General features: G+C 39.0%; 1 protein-coding gene across 3 annotated transcripts in view; it reads left to right on the top strand.

Moving 5' to 3' along the window:
• The window catches only part of MOCOS (molybdenum cofactor sulfurase), a 373,921-nt gene extending 347,166 nt beyond the window's left edge, over window positions 1-26,755 (top strand). For 2 of the 3 annotated variants that reach the window (XM_074987969.1, XM_074987970.1), the window contains 5 exons: window positions 2,642-2,766; window positions 3,399-3,498; window positions 7,321-7,447; window positions 12,978-13,082; window positions 25,567-26,755. In XM_074987969.1, coding sequence (XP_074844070.1) covers window positions 2,642-2,766; window positions 3,399-3,498; window positions 7,321-7,447; window positions 12,978-13,082; window positions 25,567-25,710 — 601 coding nt within the window. In that variant the 3' untranslated portion in view covers window positions 25,711-26,755. Of the gene's footprint in view, window positions 1-2,641; window positions 2,767-3,398; window positions 3,499-7,320; window positions 7,448-12,977; window positions 13,083-25,566 lie in introns of those variants that run through there. The other variant, XM_074987971.1, reaches the window with a different exon arrangement.
• The last annotated feature ends 450 nt before the right edge of the window (window positions 26,756-27,205 follow it).

Genomic DNA, 27,205 nt, shown 5'->3' with positions numbered 1-27,205 from the left:
TTAGCTATGTAATAAAAGAGGGCCAACTTTGGAAACATGTTTAAACAGTAGTAGTGAGAATGTTGAGGATACAAAAGTTATTACTGCCCTCATGAGAATCTTATCAAAATGAATTTGAAAATCTAAAGAATTGTTTGCATTCACTGTGAATCAGGAAAGAAGTCATGACAAGAATTTACTGTGCCTGTGTCATAGCTTTTACTGGTTTAAGTAACACCTGTGTGTGTTTGTATAGATAGAAGTGAGTCATAGGCTGCATGCTATAATGAAAGGCAAATTTTACCTTCTCAGACCCCAGCCCTAGGACACTGGAAAACATGCAATAGTCAAGTAAACATGACAGATGTTTCACTCTTATAAACATGATTTTTCACTGTTTTTGCGAATGGTGAGAATTTTTTTTCAAAGCTTTGCGACACACATTTAACTCTAGCAAAGAAGCCAACTGACGCTGATGTGTATGAAAAACAGCAAAAAGCACCCTATTATTATGGGGGTCATGGGATTGGAATTAATTTGACCAGACCTTGAAAGTTTTAGTAAATTCAGAATACAAGTAAAAGAGTCTTCTGGGAAACTGCGAAAGCAAAGAGGAGAATCAATGCTGTGGCTCAATAATTTTGACCTGTTTTGACTAAAATGTTTTCTGTCTGTATGTTTCTTTAAAATTTTAGACAGCAACAGAAGAGTGATCTGATTCCCTCTTCTGATCTTATTTATACTGGCCTTACATCCACTCAGTTGAACCTTCAAAACTTTTACAAAGACGAATTACCTCCAAGCTCAACCCCAGAACTAATATCTTTTGCTGCAGTGTACTTTTTCTTTTAATTTTACAAAGCAGATCATCTGCATTCATATTTGTCATTCTAGATAGAAGAAACAGCAGGCTGACCATGAGATCAAAAATGCAGTGCCTTCCTTCTTCCAATAATTCTCCCCACAGTCACAAAGGAGCTAATGGTTAACAGTGTCCTCATGCTATCCTGATCCAGGGACTTTCTGACTTGTGAGAGAAAATATGGAAGCCAGTTTATGGTTAATTATGGGAATTCCAAGTGAAGGAGAAAATCTGCCACCAATCCTGAAGAATGCCATTATGGAATCAGTACCAAAGGAACCATTTGATAGGCACAGCCTCTCAAGATGCCATCTTGTTTCAATTGCTGCTAGTTTATGTACGAGCATGGGTCAAATTAGGCAGTGGGCAACACTGTAACTGATGCATCATTTAAATTATTTATACTGTCTGACTCCGGGGAACAGGAGTAAAGACAGCTGTGATTGTGCCACTGAGTTAAAACAAAAATATCTTCAGGCTTCTGTAAGACACTTTTCTCAGCCTTTTGTCTGAACGTATTACAACACAGTGGAGGGTCCCCTAGGAGTTTCTTTCCGTTATTTTATATTCTTATTTGTATTACTATAACAGCAATGTAATTACAGTATGTAAACAATAATAATAATATTTAGTCCTCCTGTCCTTTCTACATTTTTGCCCAGTTTTAATCCCTGACAAATGCACGTGCATGCTGCATGGAAGCGCATGTACTGCGTCCGTTTAGAATGGAAGCTTTCATATAATGTTCCACAGAAAACTGGCTGTCCACTTTTGGTGCTGTCTGTCCTCCATATTGCCATAAAAAATAATGCATTAAAAGAGACAGAAACACACATTTAAATATGGTTTTAACATTACTCTTCCATAACTACCAAGCAGTCATGTAGCACCTTAAAGACTAATAATGTACTAGGTAATGAGATTTCCCACTTCCTCAGATTACTGCAGTAGACAGAATCTAGGGTTTACATAGCAGGGCAAGGGGGATGTAATTTTTGTCATTTGCCATGAAGAAGCTATGTGACAGTGCATGAGAAGGGCACAATTAAGATACAGTGTATGATATAGATGGATTAGACAAATTCATTAATCCAGATTCATTAGAAGGATGAGATTTTTTTAACTCTTGTCTAACAGCTGGTAGGGTAACAAAGAAATGCATAATTCTAGATAGACTTGGTTGCTTTCAAAAGTTCAGGTGTTTGGAAAATTTTAATCAAGGACGCAATCCTGCACTCTCATATCGGAGTAACTCTATACACTTCATTGAACTGCTCTTGTTAGAGCTCTCCCTAGATTATATACACCTGGTCATGCTACCTATTTACATAAAATTACTCATGTATGTAAATGTTTACATAATTGGGTCACAAAGTGGCAGCGTTAGTAGCCACATGTTTAGAAGTATTTGCAAATTCTTTGATGCAAAAAGGATCATTTGTAGTTTGTCATATGTGGATTTCTGTGTCTCAGAGTCCATATCAAGAATGTTTATAGTTATACAGACTTTCTCTCCCACAGTAAGTAATCTAAAAGCTAATTGTGTCTCATCGATAAAGAGGTCAAGATTGACAGAATTCCAGTAAATGTGTGTAATATATTTGTGCATAATAGTACTTCATATCTCAGCTGTTTCGTTCATTAGTGTTATAATGGATGTTGCACTCTGGATTGAAACTGACAAAGTAGCTATCTGATTAAATATTTCCACCAGCTGTCCTTATTTTTTGCAGATGATGGTTTTGGCAGTCAGATTATTGCTTAAATTAATACTAATCACTTTTCTCCCCCTCTTGATAGAGTACAAACATATGACTGTGGAGAAAGAATAGCAGAATGGTTCTCTGAATTACTTGGTCGCCAGTGTCGTCTGATGAGGCAGAGTTCAGACTTCAAAAGAAATGCAAAGCAGAAATGTGAAAAAAGTATGTCACTTTGGCATGGTTATTAGAAAATAGATACTCCAGCCCAACATATTAAAATATTAGCATGGCTCACTTCGTGCGCAATGAAAAATCCTCTCAGTGAAGGGGTGGGGGAGTCTTGCATTATCAAAACCAATAGGAAGCAAAGGAAACATATATGCTCAAACTCAGCTATGATATTACTCCATCTGTTGCATGTGGGGAAATTTTACAAATCTGTCTTTTATGCTACCCCATCTCCTTTCTGTCTGCAAATGTTTTGACAATTAGAAACTTGAAAAATCTATTTATGTTGGAAGTATCCTGATGCCCAAATTCCTTCCTGAACAAAACAAACTGAGTAGAATGTTTAGAAAATTTATAGATATTGATTACAGCTATAAAATTACTCCACACGAAAAAAAGGGGAGGAGGGGCCTCAGCTTTATCTTTGTTACAAAATACATTGCTTCCCTATGAGTTTGAAAGGATTTGTGCTTCTGAACTTAATAGGATAGACTCTTGCCTTAGCAACCAAAGTCCAATGAATAATTTCTTTAATTAAAATTGGTAAGATCATTGGAGTGAGGGAAGTTACTGGTACTATAGTCATTGTTTCTAACAATTGTTTTGTAATGCTGCATTGATTTTAGATCAGAGTGCTGCAGTCTCCCTTTCACTTGTGAATGAAGCACAATATCTCCTGATAAATAAAGCGAGTATTTTACAATTGAAAGAGCAACTTACTGAAAGGTAAGGGCCCCCTTCCCCTCAAGTAGGTGGCCCTTCTATGTGGTGTTACCATCCAGAACATTGTCATAACATGACTATTCACTCACTCTTCAGAAATTTGAGATTTTTACTTTTCAGGCTGTGAATCAGAGCAGGACAAAACATAGTCCCATACCACCACATCAGCCAATAGAGCTGCCTGCCACCCAAAGTTAAACTCTCCTTTCTTAGTGAAGCTTGTCACTGCCCCAATGTTCAGGACTGTGCCATAATGATGTAATCTGACCCTAAGGAGGGAAAATGTCAGAAAATCCACAATACATTTAAATTATGCATTTTGCAGCATTTATATATCCTTTATTTATTGGATCCCACATCAGGACTGCTAGGGCTTAGACTTATTCCCAAGGAACGAGAGCATCGATGGACCAGGAAAATAGAGTAGCTGCTATTATTTTTGATGACATACTACCAGCATGCTAGGCAACTTGCAGACATGTAAAACAAAAAAGGTCTGTGCTGGACTAAGCAAATGGAGGGAGAAGGATGAAACGAAACAGAAATCAGCTTGCGATTGACTGCTGGAATTTAGTACACATGTTAAAGCCATACATTTTATTGTTTGTTTTTTAAAATATTTGTATAAAACAAATACGTCTCTTATAACGTCCAGATTTACATTTAACCTTTCACGGGGTTTGATCAAGTCAAATCCTAAAGTCTTTACTCTGTACCTACTGAATCTTGATTCAGATCAAGCAGTCAGTGGCTTCAGTATGACCAGTGCAAAAAGAATAAAAGCTGAATAAGGAGAGTTCCATCAGCCTTTATTCAGAAAACCTTACTCTGAGTATTACTTAATTAAAGTAGGAATTCTGTCTAAAAATCAGTGGAAAAAGATGGGCCAAAGGTGGCAAGATTTGGTTCAGCACTTTTTTCTTCCTCTGTTCATCTATGAAAATGATGAGTTATTGACAAAATGTCATCAGTAAGAATCTGTGGTTTTCTTTTCTTATTTCCTATCTTCTTTATTTCTTAAGGTTTTTTTCATAGAAAAATTGTTTTCGTAGACCCTCTTAGTGACTAAGGACAGAACTCTGTAACCTCCCCTTGAAACAGGCTGTCTGCATTCACTTGAATTCTTTAATATTTTAAATGCCAAAGGCAATTATCTGCTCTCAGATCAAATAATATGCTTTAAGACAAGTTATTTGAAAATATCTTTAGGTATTATTTCAGATCTTGGAAAACCTTTAAGAACCCCAGATCAATGCATATCAGAGTTTCTCTTAGGATCTCATTTATCAGTACTTCTTTACATGGAAAAGAAGCCAGTTAAGAGTCATATATTTGTAATATACCTACTGTTGTGTTCCCTTCAGTGTTTCTCCAAGGAAATTCCTTTGCAAATAACTTCTACTGTTAGCTGAAGTCAATGGATGAATTATCATTAAAATTGTGTTCTTTACAAACATACCTCAAACTTTTATATTAATGAATACCACAATCACACTCAGCTACGGATCTGAAAGTTCAGGTAAAATGACTAAATCTAATCTATCAGTCAGCAACACACAGAAAAAATGCAATGCATTTTCTTGTGAAAAGATCTGTCTGCAAAAATCTGTTAGGTACATGCCAACCTCTAAGCTGATAGTGTGCTTTAAGGTTCAGAACTGCAACAACGATAATTGCTGGCGAACGAGATATTAATTACACCTTTCATCTAGGATGCAAGATTGTACAAAAAAAGTCTCTTGAAGGATTACATGATAAATTGAAAACATAGCATCTCCTAATACCCTTTGAAGGCTCTCTCTTTTTCCTGGAAAGTTAAATAGTCAGGGCAAAAACATATTTTTATCATTTTTTCTTAACTGAATGTTGCTATATTCTTGACAAAGTGGGAATAAAAAAGAAAATCAAGCATTCTGCAGCCTTTAGCATCTAAATGCTAAAAGTTAATATTATTGACTTGTTATTTACAGTGTATTGCCAGAATGCACTTATAATTCAATCTTCTTGCTCCTCAAGCATCTGCCCAGCCCTGCCCTTCACTACATTTGTGTTCTCTTTCCCACTTTACTGCCATTCCTCCTCCCAAGCCTCCCTCTGACGCACCTTGTTGACCAGTGTAGGTTATAGGCATCCTCCCTTCCTGAATTCCAACATGCAGAGCAACTTTGTTAGGGTGCTGGGGAGAGAATTTTAGCCCAAAGATACACAGCACTCTGTAACTGTCCCTAAATCATAGGATGCTAATGTTCCAAATACCAAATTGCACGATTTATTTTCAAAAGCCTTATACCTTTGAGGTCTGTACTAAAAATTGTTTTTCCCCTTGGGAAAAAGTAATTAGTCTCTTTTCATGAAGGGTTGTTCTGTTTAATGAAAATTGGTTATGATTTGCAGAAAGTTTAAGTTTTCCATTCAGTTTTAATAGTTTTTCTTTGCTTCTACATTTCCTGTGTTAAAATGAATATTTCACTTTGCAGTCAGCTCTAGGGAAGTGAGTTAAAACAGTAACTTTCAATTTAATTAAAAATAGGAATGTTACAAAATATTGCAGAATCAACTCCTGACAGAGGCATCCATCTCGCCGAAGTTATTGCTGACCACCTTGAAGACGAATGAAAAAATGCCATTGTCTGATTTAATACTCAAAAGTTCTTTGGTTAAAATGTGCATGTGAAAACATGCATAACTGTTTATGTTTATTAAATGAATGTAATAAGAGAGATGGACCTGAACTAAAATCCTGAATCCAAACTCTAATTGGAGAAATGACTTAATACTCTATGAAATATGACATATCTAATGGGAAAGAGACAACAAATACAAACCATGGAGATGGGAACTATGGCATAGGAGTGGATTGTTTGTCCTGCTTAGGAAATGTTGAGTAAACCAGGGAATACAGGCATCTACCAAGTTCACGAAGGTCATCCAAATAAATTAGTGAACACTAAACTAAAGCTAGATCTGAATATTCCTAAGACCCAATACCTGTCTAGACTAAACTAGGCTTCTTGTTGCTGCAAATGCTTTATCTACCTATCAAAAGCTGTCTCTGAGAGAGTGTATATACATCCAGACTTTTAATATGTAAATGTTCTTTTTTTCCCATCCCCACATGCATGCCCCATCCCAAACACGGAGAGGAAACTTATATAAAATGCTTGCTTATTTATGGCACGCTCTTATTCTCTCCCTATTTGACTGAGCATCAGTATCCAAGTGTCAATTTTTATTGATTACTATATGCTGAAATTCTTTTAAAAAGTGACTTAATTGTGTGATGTACTGTAGTAGCATATGGAGAATTTTCTCCCCTATAATTAATCTTTGGACTCGCTGCGATACAATAAGAGACCTAGGCTTTGGTAATATTGAGGTCAGCTTATGTGATTTGGTGTGAAAAATCTTCATATACATGTTCATTAGTATGTATATTTGTTTTCTTCAGGAAAAGTCATGCTATTATTTGGTCAGTTATCCAAAAGGTCCACAAATACATCCATTCAACCCTTCAATACAATAGGTATTGCTGAAATTAATTTATAGCGGTCCTTGTGCACAAATTTATTGCAGTGCTACATATTTCCATCTCTATCCTTTTAATGCCAGTTTATGCCTCCTGAAATGCTTCCTAGTGGACTACAGTTTTTCAAATAGCTGTATCTTTGTCATAATTTCTCTAATGAAATTGCATTATAAACTTGTTCTTAATAATTGTGTAGAAGAAAATTCAGACCAGCAGCTGGATATTCAAAATGGGTAAATAATTACCACAGACTGATTAATGTGGCTTATTTTCTTCTGCTCTGTGACTCTTTGGAACAGACTAGAAGAACCATTGCAAACAGAGGAGCTAATCCAACGCTTCCGTGCCAACATTGTGATCAATGCAATGGAGGCCTTTGAAGAAGAGAAGTGGGCTGAGATTTCCATCGGCACTTTATGTTTCCAGGTACAATCTGACTTCAGTGATACTTTCCTGTTATAAAGCACTCTGACCCTGAAATCAGAGCAATTATTTGCAAAGCTTAAGCCAGGTCTACACTGAAAGCTTACGTTGGTATAATTATGTTGCTTAGGGGTGTGAAAAATCCAAATCTCTGACCACTGTAACCATATCAACCTAATTCCCAAAGTCAGTATAGCATGGTCTACAGGAGAAGAACTCCTGTCAACATAACTACTGCCTTTTGCAGAAGTGGGTTAACTATGCCAGTGGGACAAGTTCTTCCCTTGCTTTAGTAACATCTTCACTAAAGTACCACAACAGTACAGCTGCCACACTGCAGCACAATGCGTGTAGAGAAGCTCTGACTATGATGTAAAGGCAGATACCGAAAAAAAATTGTCATTTTTAAAATTTTACCAAATCACCAGTTTCCCTCCCCAAGTGAAAAGTCCCTTCTGGCAATTTTTGAGGCAAAAGCCAGTGCCTCTTATTTTTATTAAGAACATATAGATTAAAGCACAGCCACAGAACATTTTGGTCCAAATTATGAGAAGTGACCTGATTTTAGTTTTGGGTGCTCACGTGAGACAAAAAGTACCACAGAATGAATATCCAAATCAGAAACCGTTTTTATCTGTGATGCCTTTGTGTATTTTTAAATAAGAAATGAAGATAGCCTTTCACCACAGTGTGATTTTGTTTTTCTAAACACCACCTGCCTTACAACTATATTCTTCACTTAACAGCTTTGCTTAAGAGTTTTGGGATAGATGGGAGCACAGTTTAAAGTAAAAATTGAAGTGTACAGTCTCTAATGATCATGACTTTTCAACGTTTCTTGTATTTCTGTTTGATACCATGGTATTGAAGCAACATTTTAGTTCCATAAATCAGAATTTTGTAAACTGAGCATTTAGGCATAGTGGTTTTTAAATTGTGCACCCTTAGAATGGGAAATAATTACAGTACCTCCAGTACCACATCTGAGCATCTGATGAAGTGAGTCTGTGCTCACGAAAGCTCATGCTCAAAACTTTTTGGTTAGTTTATAAGGTGCCACAGGACCCTTCGTTGCTGTTCCAGTACCACAGTGGCTACATGAAGACATGGTAATGACAGTCACTGCCCATAATCTTAGTTCTGCCATTCTTTCAGAGTCACATACAAAAGGTTCGTCAGATTGTCAGGCACCTTTATACCTGTGTCAGGCAGCAAAGGAATCAGCCTTATCAGCGTCCTAAGATCAGCTGTGGGCTGATCATTAGAGGCGTGTCTACACAGAAAAATTATTTTGGAATAACAACTACTATTCTGAAATAACTGTGTGAGCATCTGTTCAACGCAATCACTATTTCAAAGTAATTTCGAAATAGCAGATGGGTTGTTTTAAATTTGGTAAACCTCATTCTACAAGGAATAGCACCTGTTCTGAAACAGATATTACAGAATAGGGTTGTGTAGAGAGGGAACAGGGACAATTTCAAAATAAGCCAAAGCATGTCCAAGGGCTCTACTGTGAATTAGACTCTGTTGTGTCTCCATGTTCTGTTTTGAAATAGCTCAGCACTATTTCAATATACATGTTGCGTGCAGATGCACTATTTTGAAATAAACTAGTCCAGAAAATTTCTTCCAAAATAGCTTATTTCAAAATAACACTGCTTTGTAGACATAGCCTAGGAAGGCAAGAAGCCAGATGGAATCAAAGAAAGGCTGAAAAGTGCCATAGCAACAGGAGAGACAGCAAATGGAAATTGCTCCCACACAGACACACATACCAGGTGATAGGCACAGAGAACAGATGCTAAAGAGGAGAATATGGAAAATTCAATCCTGAAATTTGTTGGTTTCTATGACTTTAGCAGCCTCATTAGTGTCTTGAGACAGGCGGCTTGCCATCTTGAGCTGTTTGTGTTTCTGTGTGAGGTAGTTTTTGAGATTGAGGGGGTTAAATTGTATTAACGATCTGTGTCCTTTTCTGAATAGTGTACTCTGTTAAATAACACGTTGCTGATTCCCAGAAGCCTCACAAAACGCTTCTGTGTAGGATATTGATTGGGAAATTGCAGTCCCAGTTTATTGGTACATCTCATCTCCCTAGATATACTTGCATGATTGGAGATTATGGGTATCTTTGACTCTTGGGCTTTGCAAATTAGATGCAAGTTGTAGCAGTTATCAATAAAAGGATCTTAGCAGCCCAGAACTTAGCAATTCACTCAGATTGTCTCCTACTCTTCTTACCAGTCTTTTTTATCTTAAAACAAAAAGATGGCAACATTTTCTGTCTTATTCTTAGGGCCAACAAAAGAAAATTGAATCAGTGCCAGTCTTGCTTCATTGTTTATTTTCACATTGAAAGAAAACATCACTAAATTCAGCTGTGGTGAAACAAGACTCAGCCTGAGCCTTCACCTAAAATTTCAACCTAAATTTTTCTGAGGTCTGAATCTAGGCAGCATACATTAAAATTTGGCTGTGCTCTTGAGACCAGGAAGCAGAAAGCTTCTTCTGATTGGTCTCCATTGAAAACCCTGCCAGCTCTCTGAAAGCAGGCTGGAAAAGCCTGCTTTGAGCACGCAATGGGTTAACACTCATGTAAGCTGCTTTGCAAAAGAAGGTGTGGCTTCTGTTTGCAACAGAATGCAGTAAACTACACCAGAAACTGTTGGCGTAAAGAGGATTAAGGAAATCACCCAAAGAAATCTGTGATACATCTGGAGGGCCTCCAGTAGCCCATTAAACTAAGGCCGTGTACACACTAGAGAGCAGTAGGGCTCAGACACTGTGTCCCATTTGAACATGGTCTCAGACTTTCTAACTTTCTAGGGTCCTGGGACCCTGGGTCAAAGTCTCTGGTTAAAACAGTTGGTTTGCAGACACAAGAAGGGTTAGGCTTAAGGCCAGGCCCAAGGCTGGGTTTACTTTGCAGTGTAGATGCACCCGAATGTGACCAGATGTCCTGCCATCCCAGTTTTTCACATTTGCTATCTGGTCACCCCAACATACCCTGAGGAGGTCAGAGATTGTTTGGGGGCTGGGTCAGGTGACGATTCTGCTGCTAGGGAAATATAGTAGAAAGGCTACTCCCATTTATTTCCAGTCTCGATTAAATCAGTGAGTGCTAGTCAGTTGTGTCTCAGAGTAAACCAATGAATATTTGAACTTCACCAATCCTCATTATTACGATTATTTTGCTAATATTTATCTATAACAACACTGACATATGTCATCTACGTAAACCGTGTATACAATGCTTAATCTAGGCCTAGGCCCAATACATCATTGACTGTCAAGAAAATACTGACATCAGATTAAGCCAACAGATCAAGTAGTTCTTAGAACAGAAATCTTGGTTGCTTTTATGATCCTCTGTCAGCGTGAGACTTTAGCTGGTGATCCACATATCATCAAACATTGATTTATTTGACAGGTCCTTGTTTGAACCTCATTTATTTGTAGGAAATGTATCACCTGGAACACAGAGGTGGTTTATTCACTGTTCTTGTTAGTGATGCTTATAAATGTGTAGACAACAGAAGTGCTGATGCAATGACTAGAGGCTGTCAGGAAAATAATTGCCTTTTTCCTAAGCTCAGTGCACTGTAAGAGAAGGCCAGTAGTTGAGCTGCTTGTCTGTAGTAAGTAGCAGGAGAAACCACATGGCTTGCCTGTGCGTGTCTGAGCCCTTGTTGGTCTTTGTGCAGTTAGCTATAATAAATATGAGACACGGCAAGTTAAGGAATTTCTTTGTGAGTTAAAATACTTTACAAAGGAGAGCCTTGTCCTGCAGCCAGTCATTTGTTGTTGTTGAACTGGTATATTTTATTTTATTTATTTGTACTGTAGTAGTGTTCAAGAGTCCAACTCAGAACCCCATTGTATATCCAAAGAACATAGCTACATTCCAATTTAAAGTAGAGATTATCTCCAACAGCAAAATTTTAAACGGATCTTTATATCAAATCCCCAAATTAGGGATCTTTGGAGCTGGGATTTTGGTTCTAGCTGATCTCTAGTTTAGAAAGAACATAGCTGAATGGTTTTAGAAATGTTAGCCCTTGTCTGCAACTTGAATTATCTTTTTCAGCCACTGGGAAATCCTTACTTTGAATTGATGCAAATACTGATGAAGTAACAGGAGGAATTGTATTAATGGTGCTTGATGCCAGAGAAATGACATCAGAAGGTGCTACTGCACTGAGACAAAGCAAAGCAGAGAAAAAGTATTCTCAGTCTCTAATGCTTTCTCTTTTTAATACTATATTAACTGATAGAATTCCGCAATGTATTATCTAAAGAATCAGAGCCAAATGTATTGTTTGGGTGATTATGCTAGAAAGTTTTACTACCCACTTTAAGGACACTATAAAGAATCCAAATGACACCCAAATCAGTATATAGAAATGTTTACAATATGACCTTTGATTATTTGCCCCATTATCTGTTTGGCTATGTCTACGCTACAATACTCTGTCAACAGAGTTGTGTCAACAGTAACATCTGTCAACAGAGTGCATCTACACGCAAAAGCGGATCGACAGAGCAATCCACTCTGTCAACACAGAGCAGCCAGACTGCCCTGTCCTCTGTCGACAGAACAGCTGGCTTGAAGCTCTGCACACAGTGCTGCCCCGTGAACTGGAAGCCCTCTCTGTTGACAGAAATGTCTACACTGCACTTCTGTTGACAGAATGTTGTGCCTCAAATTTTTGAGGAATAACTCCGTTCAGTTCTGTCAAGAATTTTGTCAAGACTCTGTGGACAGAACACTTTAAGTGTAGACACTCCCTGAGTTCTGTTGACAGAACTCTCCAGTGTAGACACAGCCTCTGCGTTTTATGGTTAATCTTACAAAACTAAGAAAAGTTGCATTGGACTATGGAAACTGAAATACTGTAGGAATTGTTGGTTACTGTAGAATTCTGCAAAAGTTTCTGATGCAGTAATTGAGTAGTACTGGCATGTGTCATCTTCATTCTAATCTCCCAAAAAGACAAAAGTAATTTCACAGCAGTAATTGTATTTCATCTTAAGAAAAATGTTGATTTTGCTTTCCTAAGGTTCATAAAATATTACTGAAAAGACTGTACCATGAGGACAAATCTGTTCATTTCAGTCACAGTGAGCAAACATGAACCAAATCCTCTTACCTTTCTCATCAGAGAACTCTTCTGGTCAAGTCTTAATGACCTTATCCAGTTTTTACTCATTCCTCTAGTAATCAAACTTTGCCTTTAAGTCAATCAGCCAAACAAAGTCAGCAGGAACTACAGGTGCTCAGATTTATCCATCTGGGAATTTGCCTGAGTAAAGAGGGAATAAAAACTGAGTACAGACTTCAGAAGTTTATCCTTTAACTGTTTTGCTGAGTCAGGTGAACAAGGATTTAGCCCTTTTACGTAGTGCAAAAATGTTCAAAGAGATCTGTGAAATGTTTGTTAATGAAATCACACAAACGTTACAGACCAGTTCTACTATATAACTGTTTAATTGATATTTGTCTGAGAACCTATTTATGCTGAAATTTCAGGTTGTAGGGCCATGCAACAGATGTCAAATAATCTGCATAGATCCACAGACTGGACAACGAAACAAAGAATTTCTACACACTCTGTCCTCTGCCAGAGGTAGAAAGGTCAGTGTTACCCTGTAAACTATCAATGCAGAAAGGTTTAGTGACCTGATGAGTTGTATCATGCCGTACTGCTAGACTACTCGGTGTTAAAGTGTAATAATGATCTTCATTTCTCTTGTGTTCAGCATGGTGATGCATTGAAATCTGAACATGATATTGATTTATATCAAAATGTTCATCTTATTTTTGGCTCAGAAATTGATCATATATGGGAAATAGAATATGTATTTTTACAAGAATTGCTATGATTATTTATATACCCCCAGCTTTCTGACATATTTATTTTGGTCACAAGGAAGCAAAATAGATTCCTATTAGTATTGTTTTGTTATTTAGAGAGTAGAAGTCTGTGGAAAAATAATTGTGAGCCTACACAGTGTTTTATGATTCGACTGTCAGCTTATAACCTAGCCCTTATTTATGGAGATCTTGCCTTCATGGTGGAAGTTGCAATGCTGAAAGGGTGGATCAGAAATGTGAGTAAGGCTGAAGAGAAAGCTTACCAGAGTAGAGAATGGTGTGATTCATTGTTGTTCCTGAGGTCATGTAGCTCTTGAATGGTGAGAATTCTGACAGCCACTAGGTATTTGTGAATCCTAAAATAATCACATTTTCGCCATGAATGTTTGTGTAACTGAAAATTCACCCCATAAATTCATGATTATGTACAGTTTGTTAGTCCTGTTTGGATAACAAATTATATAATCCAGGAGCAAAAGCCATACCATGTGATATAGCTGACCAGTCCAACAATATGACTAAAAATAGTGCATAGTCGAAGTGAGCAGTCTGAGTAGAAATTACTTATACAGATTTTTGCAGCAAAGACTTACACAATATGCTCCCAGTTAGCAAAGAGCAGGAGTGGGGGCTAATGGATTTATATTTTTATATTTATCCAGAAAATAGGGAGTTTGCATAATCAAGAGGCAAAGTGTTATTTAGGTCTTCCTCACAGTGGTGGGGGAGGCGATATTCTTTTCCCCCCCTCACTGTTCTGATCAGGGATCTCTTCTCTGCACTGGAGTCACTGCTCTGCCCTGCTCCCTGCATTGCCACGGGGCTGATGAGATACCTGCAGACACAAGCTGTGAGAGGTGGCTGCAGTCCTGATGGACCACAGCAAAGACCCCACAGCCAAGACTCTGCTTAGCCCCTGTTGCAGCCTTCTGTGCACCTTTCTTGAGCCTGTAGAGATAAGGTGTCCCTGGCACTGCAACACTGCAGGGAGCCCTCTCCAGCTCCACTTCCAGGGCCCCATTTATTCATATTACCCACAGCCAGTGGCTCTTCCTTTTCCTGGCAGTCTTGGATATGGGGGTCTGTGCTCTGCAGTGGCACCAACAGCTGCCATGGGCCCTGGGGGCAAGGGAGTGCATGGCGCAGGGGACAGCACTGTGCTTTGGAAGGGGCGGGGCCAAGAGGCAAAGAGGCAGAGCCAAGAGGAGTCAGCTCTCAGTGCTGCCTGGCCTGCAGCACTGGTCTCCCTGCCCACTCCTTCACAGCTGCATGCATCCAGAATAACGCTGCTAATGGCACCTCAAAGGAGCCTGGAGCCCCAGCCGCTGCTGCTGCCAAAGTAGCAGTGGCTTCTGGGGCTCGGGGCCCCTTTGAAATGCCAGGCCCTAGCTACCTCTTTTATCCCCCACCAGCAGTGGGCCTGCTGCTCTGTTACTGGAACGCCCATGTTCTGGAGGGCACAGAGTTCATGCTGGAGGACAAGGAATGGATCTGGATAATGCAACGGTTGGAGCAATAGTTTCATATAAACAGGAGTTTGCTCACTGAATTAAAAAAACATCACTTTGAACAATTCACTAACCAGACATGGAATTATATTTGTGATTAATATTATTCACAAAGAACAGTTCAGGTCAGCTTTAAAAGCCAACCAGCCTGGCTCAGAGTAAGAGGATTCAGATAGGGTAGATTGTGGCAATGTACATCAAAGGCACAATTTGCTGCTAATTGAAAAGAAGCAGAATGTATTCCTGGGTAGTACGTGTAGATGATAGCACCATGTGCACTAAATAGCTGGGCTCTTGGCCATGCCACAAAGCCTGAGGACAAGTGCTCCTGAGGTGAGTAATGAGCAGCTGTTACAGTAACTGTCCCACTCCTGTAGCAGGTTTTGGTGTAGGGAAATATTAACAAAACTCTCTCCACCTCACAAGTGCCACCCACACTAAACTTAGCCCCTTGTACTTACTCAAACTGAGGGAGTCTTCTCCAAACTCAAGGGAAATCTCAAGAGAAAAGAAAAACGTCCCTGGGATGCAAGCTCAAAGAAGAGACAAAAATGAAATGTTTTCTACATAATCCCTTCAGCAGGGATAAGTTTCTATTTGCATTTCTGATTTATTCATAATCAAAGGCTCTCTTGATATGAGTACCCCTACAACAAAGTAATGCATTAACACACACTTCAAGTAAAAGGAGCAATCTGCTCTCCTTAGAACCTCGCATTAGATAAGTGAAATATGTTAAACAGAAAGTGCTATAAAACAAATTACTTCTATTCAGGAAGGGGAAAGAGTTCTGCCCCCTTATTCTTGAACTTTTCAACATTCATAGGGGAAAGGGAGGTTCAAATGCCCTACACAACTGAAGATGTGTAACTTCTTTGGGAGATCAGGTGCCATGCATGTTCACCATATTCTTTTCTTTAGAGGTATTTGATAGCTTTTTATTTTTGAGGGTCACAGGAACATGGAAGTCTACAAATGCAGTGAAAGAACCCCAGCAAAGTGTTAGTGACAAATAACTGTCCATGGAATAGTTATTACAAGTTTAAGGAGCAAACACAATTAACAGGATTTAAGTTAATAGTTACATGGTGAATCAATATTATAATAAAGACATAGTTTTTGCTGCTTGCATAGTCAAGATATTAAAGGCAATGTTTAGTAGACACTTTGGTATTGTGGATATTTAACTACATTATGATTTAGCTGGTATCACAGAGACTTGATGGGATAAGTCTCATGACTGGCATGCACGGGGTATAGCTCGCTTAGGAAGGACAAGCAGAAGAAAAAGGGAAGCCTTGCATTATACGTCCAGAAAATACACGCTTGTACTGAGGTCCAAAAGGAAATAGTGGAAATTGTCTAGGTACAAGATAAAAGTAGGGAAGGGGAAGTGGGGTTGATGTCAGGGTTTTGGGTCTACTGTAGCTCACCAGTCAGGGAAAAGAAATAGACAAGGTGTTTCTAGGATAAACAACAGAAATATTCAAAACACAAAATCTGGTGGTAATGAGGGACTTTAGCTACCCAGATAGCAGTTGGAAAAGTATAAAAGCAAAACATGAAATTTCCAGTAAGTTCTTGGAATGTACTAGGAACAACTTTTTGTTTCAGAAAGTAGAGGAAGCAACCAGTCGGACAGTCATTTTTGACTTAATTCCCCTCAGCTGGAAGGAAATAGATTTTAAGTTTGAAGGCAGAAAGCGATTTATGTGGAAGAGCTGATGAAACAATATATTTCATGATTCCAGGAGTCAGAGCAACAGAATAAGAACAATGAACTTCAAAAAACCCTACTTTAACAAACTCAGATAACTGCTAGGTAAGGGCCCATGAGCAGAAAATCTAAGAGAAAAAGGGGTCGAGAACCAGCAGTTTCTCAGAGGAACAAAATGAAAGACACAACTGCCAAATATCCCCATAAGGAACTATAGGAAGAATAGTCAGGGGCCATTACGGCTCCATGAGGACTTCTTTAATGACCTGAATATCAAAAAGGAGTCCTACAAAAAGTGAAACCATGGACAAATTGCTAAAGAGTAAGAAAGAATAGTGCAAGCATGTAGGGACTGAATCAGAAAGGTGAAGACATGAAATGAGTTACACATAGCAAACAAAATAAAAGGCAGTGAGAAGGGGACCAAGAAAACCCTGAGAATTTACAGACCAGTCAGTCTAACTTTGATGTCTGGAAAGATACTGGAACAAATGATTAAACAACCAATTTGTAAGCACCTTGTTGATAGTAGGATAAGGAATTGCCAGCGTGTATGTGTTGAGAACAAGTCATTCTAAACCAACCTAATTTTCTTCTTTGATAGACATATTAGTCTAGGAAATGGGGAAAAGCACTACACATGGTATAAGTTGATTTTCATAAGGCTTTTGACATAGTCCCATGTGACATTCTCATAAATAAAACGGAGAAGTATAGTCTAGAAGAAATTGTGTGAGTGCACACCGGTTTGAACCACCATACTCAGAGTAATTATTGATTAGTAAACTGTTAAACTGGGAGGGTATATAAAATGAGGTCCTGCGGGAGTCAATTCCAGGTCCACCTCTATTCAATATTTCCTATTAACAACATGGATACTGTAGTGGAGAATGTGCTTCTAAATCTGAGGATGCTAAGCTGGAGAGGATTGTAAATGCTATGGGAGAGCACGACTTGAAATTCCAAACAACCTGATGAACTAGAGAATTGTTCTGAAATCAACACGATGAAATTCAGTAAAGACAAGTGCAAAATATTACATTTTGGAAGGAGAAAACATGTACAGCTACCAACTGGGTAATAATTGGCTAGATGATACTGCTACTGGAAAGGATCATGGGGTTGTAGTGGATCTCAAATGGAATGTGACTCAACCACGTCATTCAGTTGCAGAACAGGCCAATATCATTATTGGATGAATTAACAAGAGTGTCATACGCGAGCCAAGGTGGTAGTTGTCCCACTCTGCTTGACACTGGTGAGGCCACAGGTGAAATATTGTTTCCAGTTCTGAGCAGTACATTTTAGGAAGATGTGAATAAAAAGATAAAAGTATTAAGAAAACCTGACATCCAAGTAAAGGTTTTAAAAAATGGTTGTGTTTAGTCTTGAGAAAAGAAGACTGATTATTTATAGTATGGTTGTGCCTAGATTGGTCCCAGGCTGTTAGAAAGGTAAGATGAGTGATGTTAGACTTTACTGGATCAACTGCTATTGGTGAAAGAGATGCATTTTTGGGCTATCTAAAGTTCTTCTCCAGGCCACTGGGAACCAGATAACTGTCTTCACGTGTTTAAGTGCAGTTACAAAGAGAATGGCTATCCAAGGTTCTCCAGGTCCACTGAAGGTAGAAGTAATAGTGGCTTTAATGTGCACCCAGGGAAATGTATGTTAGATGTTAGGAAAAGTTTTCTAACCGGAAGGATAGTTAAACTCTGGAACAGGCTTCCAAGGGAGGTTGTGGACTCCCTGTCACTGAAAGTTTTTAACCAATGTTGAACAAACATCTGTCAGAATGGCCCTTTGGTAAGGGGAGTTGGACTTGATGAGCCTTCTAAATTACTATGAGTCTACGATACCTGGTTCCACAGGTTTAATAAAAAACCTAACTATCAAAATATATAACAAAAGTATACCAAACTTTAGTAGCCTAATTGCTCTACAGTAGAGCTTTCACAGTGGGCTACAGCAGTAAGTTAAGTAACCATCAGTAAAAAAAAAAACAAAAAAAAACCCCAAAGATTGTCCAAATGTTTATTGCTGAAATAGTATTTTTGCCTGAGTTTTCAGCGCTGCAAAGCTCCAGCTGGATACCATGGGGTTTTCAAGTGCCTGCCACAGCTGAAAATCAGGCCCACTAATTTTAATTACTGGCACACATTTGTATTACTGCTAGTAATCTAGCCTAAACCAAAGCAATGCGGCCTTTCCTACTGCAACTGCTGTTTACTAAGACTTAGGTAATACTGTTTTAATCAAAATTCAAACATGCCTTCAAAGAAAACATGGTGTCTATTGCCATCAGTTTTAAAACATGACTTAACAATTCCCTCTGTAATTTTTATGGCCAAGCAGGAAAGAAAAAAATAAATAAATAACTATCTGTGTGACAGCACTCTTATGCTGGAGGTTCCTAATTGTATGTTCTATAGTAAAGACCAGACAAACATGTAAACCAAACAAATGTCAAAATACCCACTAACATTGCCTGACATGCTGCCCTATGTGAAATGTATGCTGGCCATTTACAGGGTATCTTTGCGTCAACGTTGCTCTGAGTTTTCTGTGGGATAGCCCCTCCAATGTAGAAGCAGTTCATCTTGTAAGACTGGTTTTTTGTTCAGTTGCTAGAATAAGTCATATTGTTGAAAACCCCATTATGCACCAGTGCAAAATGTTGGCATTGCCAGTTTGCTCCAGTTAAGCTATACAGAATAGCCACACTGAAGCAAATTTCCCTGCCGTGTGTTTATTCATAAAGGTCTGGTCCTCCAAGATGTCAAGCTCCTCGTGTGGGTTGCAAAGCATCCTTTAATCCCAGAGATGTCACCATCTTGCAGACTTAGATTCCAGTTTATAAGACTGTTTACACAAACTTTACTAAATCTAGTCAATTACTTCTCTTATCTGATGAATTGTTTTCATCACCACCATCTCAGTGATACATTGCTCTACACTGTTAGAGCCTTTCATCCAAAGATCTGAAACACTTCTATAAACATTAATTACTATAAATAACTTTTGCAACACGCATTTGATTGAATGAATCATTTATTATTTCCATTTTCCCAAACTTTTTGGCATCACACTCCCCTTTTGATTTTTGAGAAACTCTCACGCCCCTCCCCCGACCTCTTCTTTACCATCATCCAACCCCACTTTTAACAAAAAACTCAATTTGTAGCTTAAAATAAACACAAAAACTTGATATAAAAATGTTATTTAAAATTTAAAATAAGTACAAATAGCTTTTCTTGGCCCCTTGCGGGTGCCTGGTGCCACTCCCACTGGCCAGCTGCCTGAGCCCAGTGCCAGCCACCAGAGCTGCTCACACCAGCCACTGCGCACCTGAGCCCTGCAATGCCAGAGCCGCCCGTCCGAGCCAACCAAGCCCCGCACTGCCGGGGCCAGCTGCCTGCCAGCCTGAGCTGCCCACCTGCCAGCCCGAGCTGCCCGAGCCCCATGATGCCGGGGCCAGCCATCCAAGCCCCACGTGCCCTACAAACTAGCTGACCAAGCCCCTCCCCTCCTCGAAAGCCAGGCACCCCCCATTCTCACCCCATACCCCTCGCCTGAGCCAGGCATCCCCAACCCCCGATCTAACTCCATCCTCCTCTTCCTTCCCCGCACCTCTCCAACCCACACTCACTCACCTTTGCAGGAGGCAGCTAGCTCCATGTGGGTCTTCGCCAGCTGCGTGCTTTTTATAGCAGCTGTGCTGGGTCATCCACGTAAAATGGCAGGAGCTGAGAGTTTTGGAAGTCATGTGCTACATGGTGGTAAAATGTGACGTACGCAGTATGAATGTCATTAGTCAGCTGATAAACAGCAATCCTTTTGTAGATCCAAGAATGAAATCAAGGAGTGTTAACTTTTAACCCCGACCAAAGTTTTGGTATGTAGCACCTTAAAATGCTTCTCTTCAATTTCTCCTTAGTTCAGCTTAATACCTGATGAAAATACTTGCTTGAACTAGTAGACATCACTTTAAAATCTCTTCTGTTCACCCTGTTGTCAGCCAGGCCACTTCACACTATTGTCTTATGGAGAATCAGACCCAATAGGTTTGTATGTGAATGAAGGAGTGTAGCTGAGTCCCCCAGGCAGTGGGATGGCCTAGTGGTTAGATCTCAGTGTTAACTGAGAGCCCAGGAGTAGGACTTCCAACTGCTTACCAAAGTCTGTTCCGTTAGTTTGGGGGTGTTCCTTCAGTTCCAGTTTGTGGGGAGGGTGTTTCTCCCTCCTCCATGGGGTTTTCCTTCCGGTTCTTCCGCTTGATACCTGGAGAAGCGTTTGGATCCTTGGGTCCTTCTGTGTTCTACCCAGCAGACAGCTCTGGCTCAAGTCCTGTAGACAGCAGAATCAGCTCCTTCTCTTTGCTGGTCAGCCCCAAACTGAGCCAGGTTCCCCTCTTTTTATTCTCCTTCCAAGCCTGGCACTGGCTGATAGTAAAACTGGGCAGGCTAATTAGGCAAAAAGGCGTTGTTTAGCCCCTGCACTGGCAGGCCCTCCCCTCACAACTAGTATGCACTGCATGCACCCATTTATATGGCATATATAATTGAAATAACACTTAAAAATGGTAGTACTTTGTATCTATCACCCAAAGTGAAGATGACTGTCCTATAAGGATAAGTGTATTGCACTCAGACACCTGCTGTTATGTATTGTGCTTTTAACACGTAAGTGGTTTGACACATTTTCTCCCCTGCAGTGATTAAGAGCAATGGAAAGCTAATATTACTTCTCCCTTCCTGGGATCAGAAGACAACAGTATATAGATGCACCAGCACCCTCTGAATCTTTATTGGATTGTACTGGAGATGTATGCTGAATAAAATGCCCTTGAAGTTAGACAGGGGTAGCCACATAGAGAAATTAAGTGGTTCATAACTCTGCAAACTATGATCTCTGGAACCAAAAGCCTAATTTTTTTATAGCAAAATGTTAAAAGGACAAAATCCTAGTGTTTTTTGGTCTTTGAAGTAAAATTGTCTTGATGTGTAAGGCTTTTTAGGGAGCTTTGTTTTGCTATTCAATGTCAAAAATATTGCTGAACTAATTTTTTTTGAATAGAATAAAAAGTTAAATTTGCTTCAAGATATTAAATACTTTTATTCACTTTTAGTGATTGAAGCAAAGTTTTCTTCCGAAAAATATTTACAAAATGAAAGTATTAGGGATACTTGCATGAGAATGTGTTAATACGTAGTACTCATCCAGATAAGGATGTGCACAAATATGCACACATCCATCTTGAAAGCTTTGTGGAAGTCATCCAATCAGGGCGAATTAAAAATCATTTTACTTAGGTAGCTGATCAAAGCAGCAAAATTTGAATGGTATTAGAAATACTGTTTGAGCAATCCAAAAGCTGAAATATGTTCACATAGGCCATTTGTTTAATAATTTCAACTAATTAACAAATTTGTAATAATCAAAGTTGGGACTGAATTATTCAGAGAAATAAATTTTTTAAAAGATACATTAACTTGTACACTGTAGACAATTTGTCCAGTGCTGTTCTGGAATAAAATCAAGATGTCAGTACAGTAACATGCAGACAGAAATAAATGTTAATTATAAATAGCAGAGTAGGTGTATTTTGAATGAGGAGTCATTGAATTTGTGTGAAATGTGTTGCATTGCAACCTAACATTTCATTCATTTTACGATATTACATCAATGATTACCTGATTTTTTGAAAATAATGCATTTAAGGCACAACATTAGATTTGCATTACGCTAAGGGAAAAGTATCAGAGGGGTATCTGTGTTAGTCTGTATCCGTGAAAACAACGAGAAGTCCTGAGGCACCTTGTAGACGAACAGATTTTTTTGGAGCATAAGGTTTAGTGGGCAAAGACCTGCTTCGTCAGATGTACGTAGAGAAGAGGAAAGAATCCAGTTCCCAGTAGTTTAACAGCAAGGCTGAAAACAAATAATTGCTGCTCATTAGAATGCAATTTATATCAAGAAAAAGCAAAGTAAATGTAATCATTAAATATTATAATAGATTTAAAAATAAACTACATAGTAATCATTTAATGTTATGGATGATCACAGTAGCTATAATTTTTGAAAAGCATTGTGATACATTATTATTACTTTAGGGATTTTCAGAATTTATGAACAGCACTGATTTTCAAATATGTTACCATTATACCATACTTGACATAGCAATGCAAATTAGCTCAGACTTCACCTCAACATGTGTTAGAGACAATATTCACATAAATCAATTGCGTATTAAATCATTGACAGTGAAAAAGGAAAGACCCCATTGGTGACAGCACTACACTGGCCCCTGGTGGCAAGGAAGAGTCATTTATGGTAACTACCGGTCAGTTCTGGCAGCCCAGCAAGTCTGTGGGAACGTCTATCAGAAATAAAAATAATAAATCACATATGATTTTCTTATTTTCAATTTTTAATTAAAAATTAAATAAGCATTTCAAGCCCTGAATGGGTCCCTGCTGCTCAGCATTCACCTTGCCTGAAAGGAAAAGATCTCTGCCTTGAGTCATGCTCCCTAATTGTGCATGAAGACTTAAAATTACTATATATTTCCACGTTACCCTCCTTGCTTGGGAAGAGAAAAGTATCACGTATACGTTCTGAAATTCAGCTACTAAACGGTCCTTATTTACTAAGGATCTGTTTAGCTAGCAAATATTAAAATAACCTGAATAGGTTTGTTCTATTTCTCAGTTTCAGTTCCTTTATTTGAATACTGAAAATGGAGCTCGTCAGAAAATGGAGACGGGTTTTGTAGAAAATAATGACTTTTTGTCAAAAAGCTTAAACTGAATTGTTTAGTTTACAGAAATTGAAAATGTCTGTGCACGCTCAGAAACGAACAAAATAAAAGAAATTGTTCAGTTTTCAACTGAAAATTTTCTTTTTTCAGGTGTCTGGTTTTTTAATGAAAAATTTAAAAAAATAAGTCAAACAGACACTTCATGTGAAAATTTTCATTTAGTTTAAAACTGAATTTCCATTTTAAAAAATTATTACAAGACATCTCTTGCACATTTTTAAAACTGTCAGCAGTTAAGTAACAAAAACATGTTGGGGAAAACACGCACTGAATCACCTCAGTAGTGATCACTTCATTCAACCTCATATTTAATAAATACATCCAGACATCTGTTGCGGTCAATAGGACTATCCATAGGCTTAAATCAACCATAGGCTTAAATTAAATATGTGGTCAGGACTTAGCTAGGCAGGGGCCAAACTACAGAGCGCTTTAGAGAAACAAAACTACGCTGCACAAGATGGATGAAGGGTCAGTGAAGGAAGCAGCTGTGCAGTATCATCTGGCTATGCTGAAAGAAGGACAGGAGACATTTGATATGGGTTTAATTAGGGCTGCCCCTGTATTATTAGATAGCTGGGACTACCTGGCAGAGAAAATGTACCATGCAAGTAACCTCCCCACCCACCCTTGTTTTCTCTCACAATTAGCCCACTTTTCTGTCCTGTTCCCTTCAGCAAATCCATTGCCAGGACCCTACCAACCACCCGCTTGTGGAAGGAGTAAGGTGGACTATAATAATCTGAGGGGTTGGCTCCTTGCCATACTAATCCTAGTAGTCTCCAACAAGCCCTAACTAACTCAGTTACTAAGCACTTCTCCTCAGAGCCTTTCCCCAAGCTATTTATCCATTCATGTATGCAGTCTTTTATCAGGTACCTGCACTGAACATCCGCTGTACACATAAACAAGGAGTTGTGACACGTGGCCTACCGCCTGTCTTGTTACACATGAACAGGACCTACCTGAACCTGCTGTAAGAAAGGGGAAAGCCAAAAAACAAAAACAAACAAACTAACCACCAACAACAAACCAAAAGCAACTGTTCTTGGCCAAGATAGTGGAAAGGGAAAAATCCCTTGCCATCTCCCCACAACACAGCCACTAGCATAATGCCCACTGCAGATATAGCCCACAACCTCGTATATTCATAGCAGGGGAGAGTGGGAGTTGCTGAACATGGTCTGTCTAAAGCGGAGTGTCCCCGCACAGGCTGACCTTACTAAACCATTCATTCTTGGGTGCGTCAGCCACCATTCTGGTCCCTTTTCCAGCAGTTTTACATCTCCCTTCTTCCCCCAAGCCACCAAGAAACATTCTCTTTTTCTGGCCAGCCAGCCAAAATGCCCCCAGGTCAAGATGAAGGGAAGTGATTCAGTATTCCACATGTATCACAGGGATATGTATATAAATATTTGTAGTAGCTATCTGGTGGATAGCTTCACAGCTAATGACAAATACCAGGCTACAGCTTTACTCAGAAATACATTTTCAGAACATTTTCAGTAAAATTGACCAAAATATTCATAAGAATCAATGAAGTGAACATTCACAAAGATTAAACAGAACAAAAGTTCTAATAAGAAAGCCAACGATTAATGGGAATATTTCAGTGGTTTGAGCATTGGCCCTGTAAATCCAGCATTGCAAGCTCAGTTCTCAGGTAGGCCATTTAGGGGTCTGGGACAAATAGATTTGGGGGAAAAAAAAAAAAAACAAGTCTGTGAGGGAAGATGCTTGGTCCAGCTGGGAGGTCAGGAGACTGGCCTCAATGACCTCTCAAGATCCCTTCCAGCTCTGTGAGATATATGATATGGTAGGAGATAGAAATACATTAAATGTAATTCTGATATAAATTTCCACAGGCTAGAAAGAGTAAGGATGCAGATATGTTCAGTCTGTATTTCTCAGAAAGCCAAAATGCTAATTAGATTACTAGGCGGTGAGGGAGTGTAAATTAATAGATACACTAACGGACTAGTGATGAAATATTCCTTTATTTATCCCATTACTCTCTAGGTCTGCACCTTGAATAATTTGAAATTGGCTTTTGGTTACCAGTCTGCAGTATTTAATAAGAATGCATTATATCGAGACAGCAGTAGTGCCTTTGTCCGTACAACACAGGTCTTATAAATATTACCTTTGTCGTAAGACTGCTCTTGATTTGTCTACACTGATTTTTTTTTTCTTTTTCAGATAAACTTTGGCATCTATCTAATGAACCAGTCCCTGTGCACGTCACTTCCAAATATCTTGTCTGTGGGATCTCAAGTACTTCCAGTCTTGAAGAAAAATACAGAAGTTCAAAGTCCACTATTGAATGAAGAAAAAAATTCATGATAGCTTCCGTAGCTGAACAAGTTGCATATGCATAATTAAGGCTCTTAAAACACCCATTACATGTGTTTAAGAAATCTTGCAATTAGTAAAAAAATAAATTCCGTAGCCTTGCTTCTGATTTTATTCTAATTATGTTTTGTTTGTGAAAGATGTCACAAGACAGTCTTTTGATACCAGTAATTACACATCACTTTACCGTTTTTTAAACCCTCCTGGGAATAAGTTATATAGCACTCCTAACAGCTTTCTTTACTCAACTATTTCTGCATGCAGCAGATTTGGGGATGATTTATTGCAGAGCAGAGGAACTGAATACCAAGTAAAATTCTGTTGTCATAAAAAATTCATGTTTTAACAATGGAGGGGTCTTTTCTTTCCTGTCCACTGAATGAGTCCTACCATTTGTGATAGTCACTTCAAGAACAATGGCATCATCTTCATGGGTCTGACATCCAGTTCTTGAGCTAAGACTGATTGCTCTTTTGCCTTATAGTAGGTGAAATTACAGCCCTGTTGAAGTCAACATCAGAATTTCCACTTCATGTGCTTTGGGGTTTCCCTCAACTAAAGCTGGCTCAGGCAGTATAGAGCTTCTGACCTATGGAAACCTTTGATTAACTTATTTCAAATTTGAATAGAACTTAAGAGAGTGCCTGTAGGCCTGTAGAGCGTCTCATGTCAGTCGGTCTGAAAGAGGAATTACTATAAAATTTAAATCCAGATCATATGGTCTCACATCCTGTACATTAGAGGCTACCAACACCAGTCAGGACCTATATGTGAAACTCAACTGCCAAAATTAGATCAAAGTATTGCAGCCCACAGGAAACTAAACTATTAGGTTCCACAGGCAGAGAATAGGAGGAACCAAGGTGTATGGCAAGAAATGGATTGAGATATACTCAGATATATCAAGTAACCCCCATCCCATGCTGCAGAGGAATATGAAAATCCCCAAGGTCACTGACAATCTGACTGAGAAAATTCACTTCCTAACCCAACATATAGGTTATGGCGACACAATCCCCACCTTTCGGAAGGGGCATGGTAATGAGCCACTTCGGCAGATGCTAATGAGGCGCTGCCATGAATATGCAGTGCCTCACTAGCATAATGGCAGCCACGCACATTTCGAAAGTGCCATTTTCAAAATGAATGCTGCATGTGGAGACGGGTACTTTTTGAAAGGACACCCCCCCCCAAGATTTCAAAAGCCCCTTCTCCCCAAAACCAAATGGGAAGAAAGGGCTTTGAAAATCTGGGGGGGGGTCATTTTGAAAGGCCCCCATCTACATGGTTGGCATGCATTTCGACAGCAGCACTTTCAAAATGCATGCAGGCACCATTATGCTAATGGTAAAAAATTAAAGGTAAAGAAAATGATCATAGACGTACCAATCTCCAACCCCAACCATCACACACAACCTTGTCATATAACCCCCACTCTGAAATTTATCAGCTGCTTCTTAAACTAATCAAGTTGTTTGCTCCCTTG

The sequence above is a fragment of the Carettochelys insculpta genome, chromosome 2 (assembly GCF_033958435.1).
Source record: "Carettochelys insculpta isolate YL-2023 chromosome 2, ASM3395843v1, whole genome shotgun sequence".
NCBI classification, from domain to species: Eukaryota; Metazoa; Chordata; order Testudines; family Carettochelyidae; genus Carettochelys; species Carettochelys insculpta.
The sequence above is the reverse complement of the archived record's forward strand: the minus strand, read 5'-3'. Positions and strand labels throughout refer to the sequence as shown.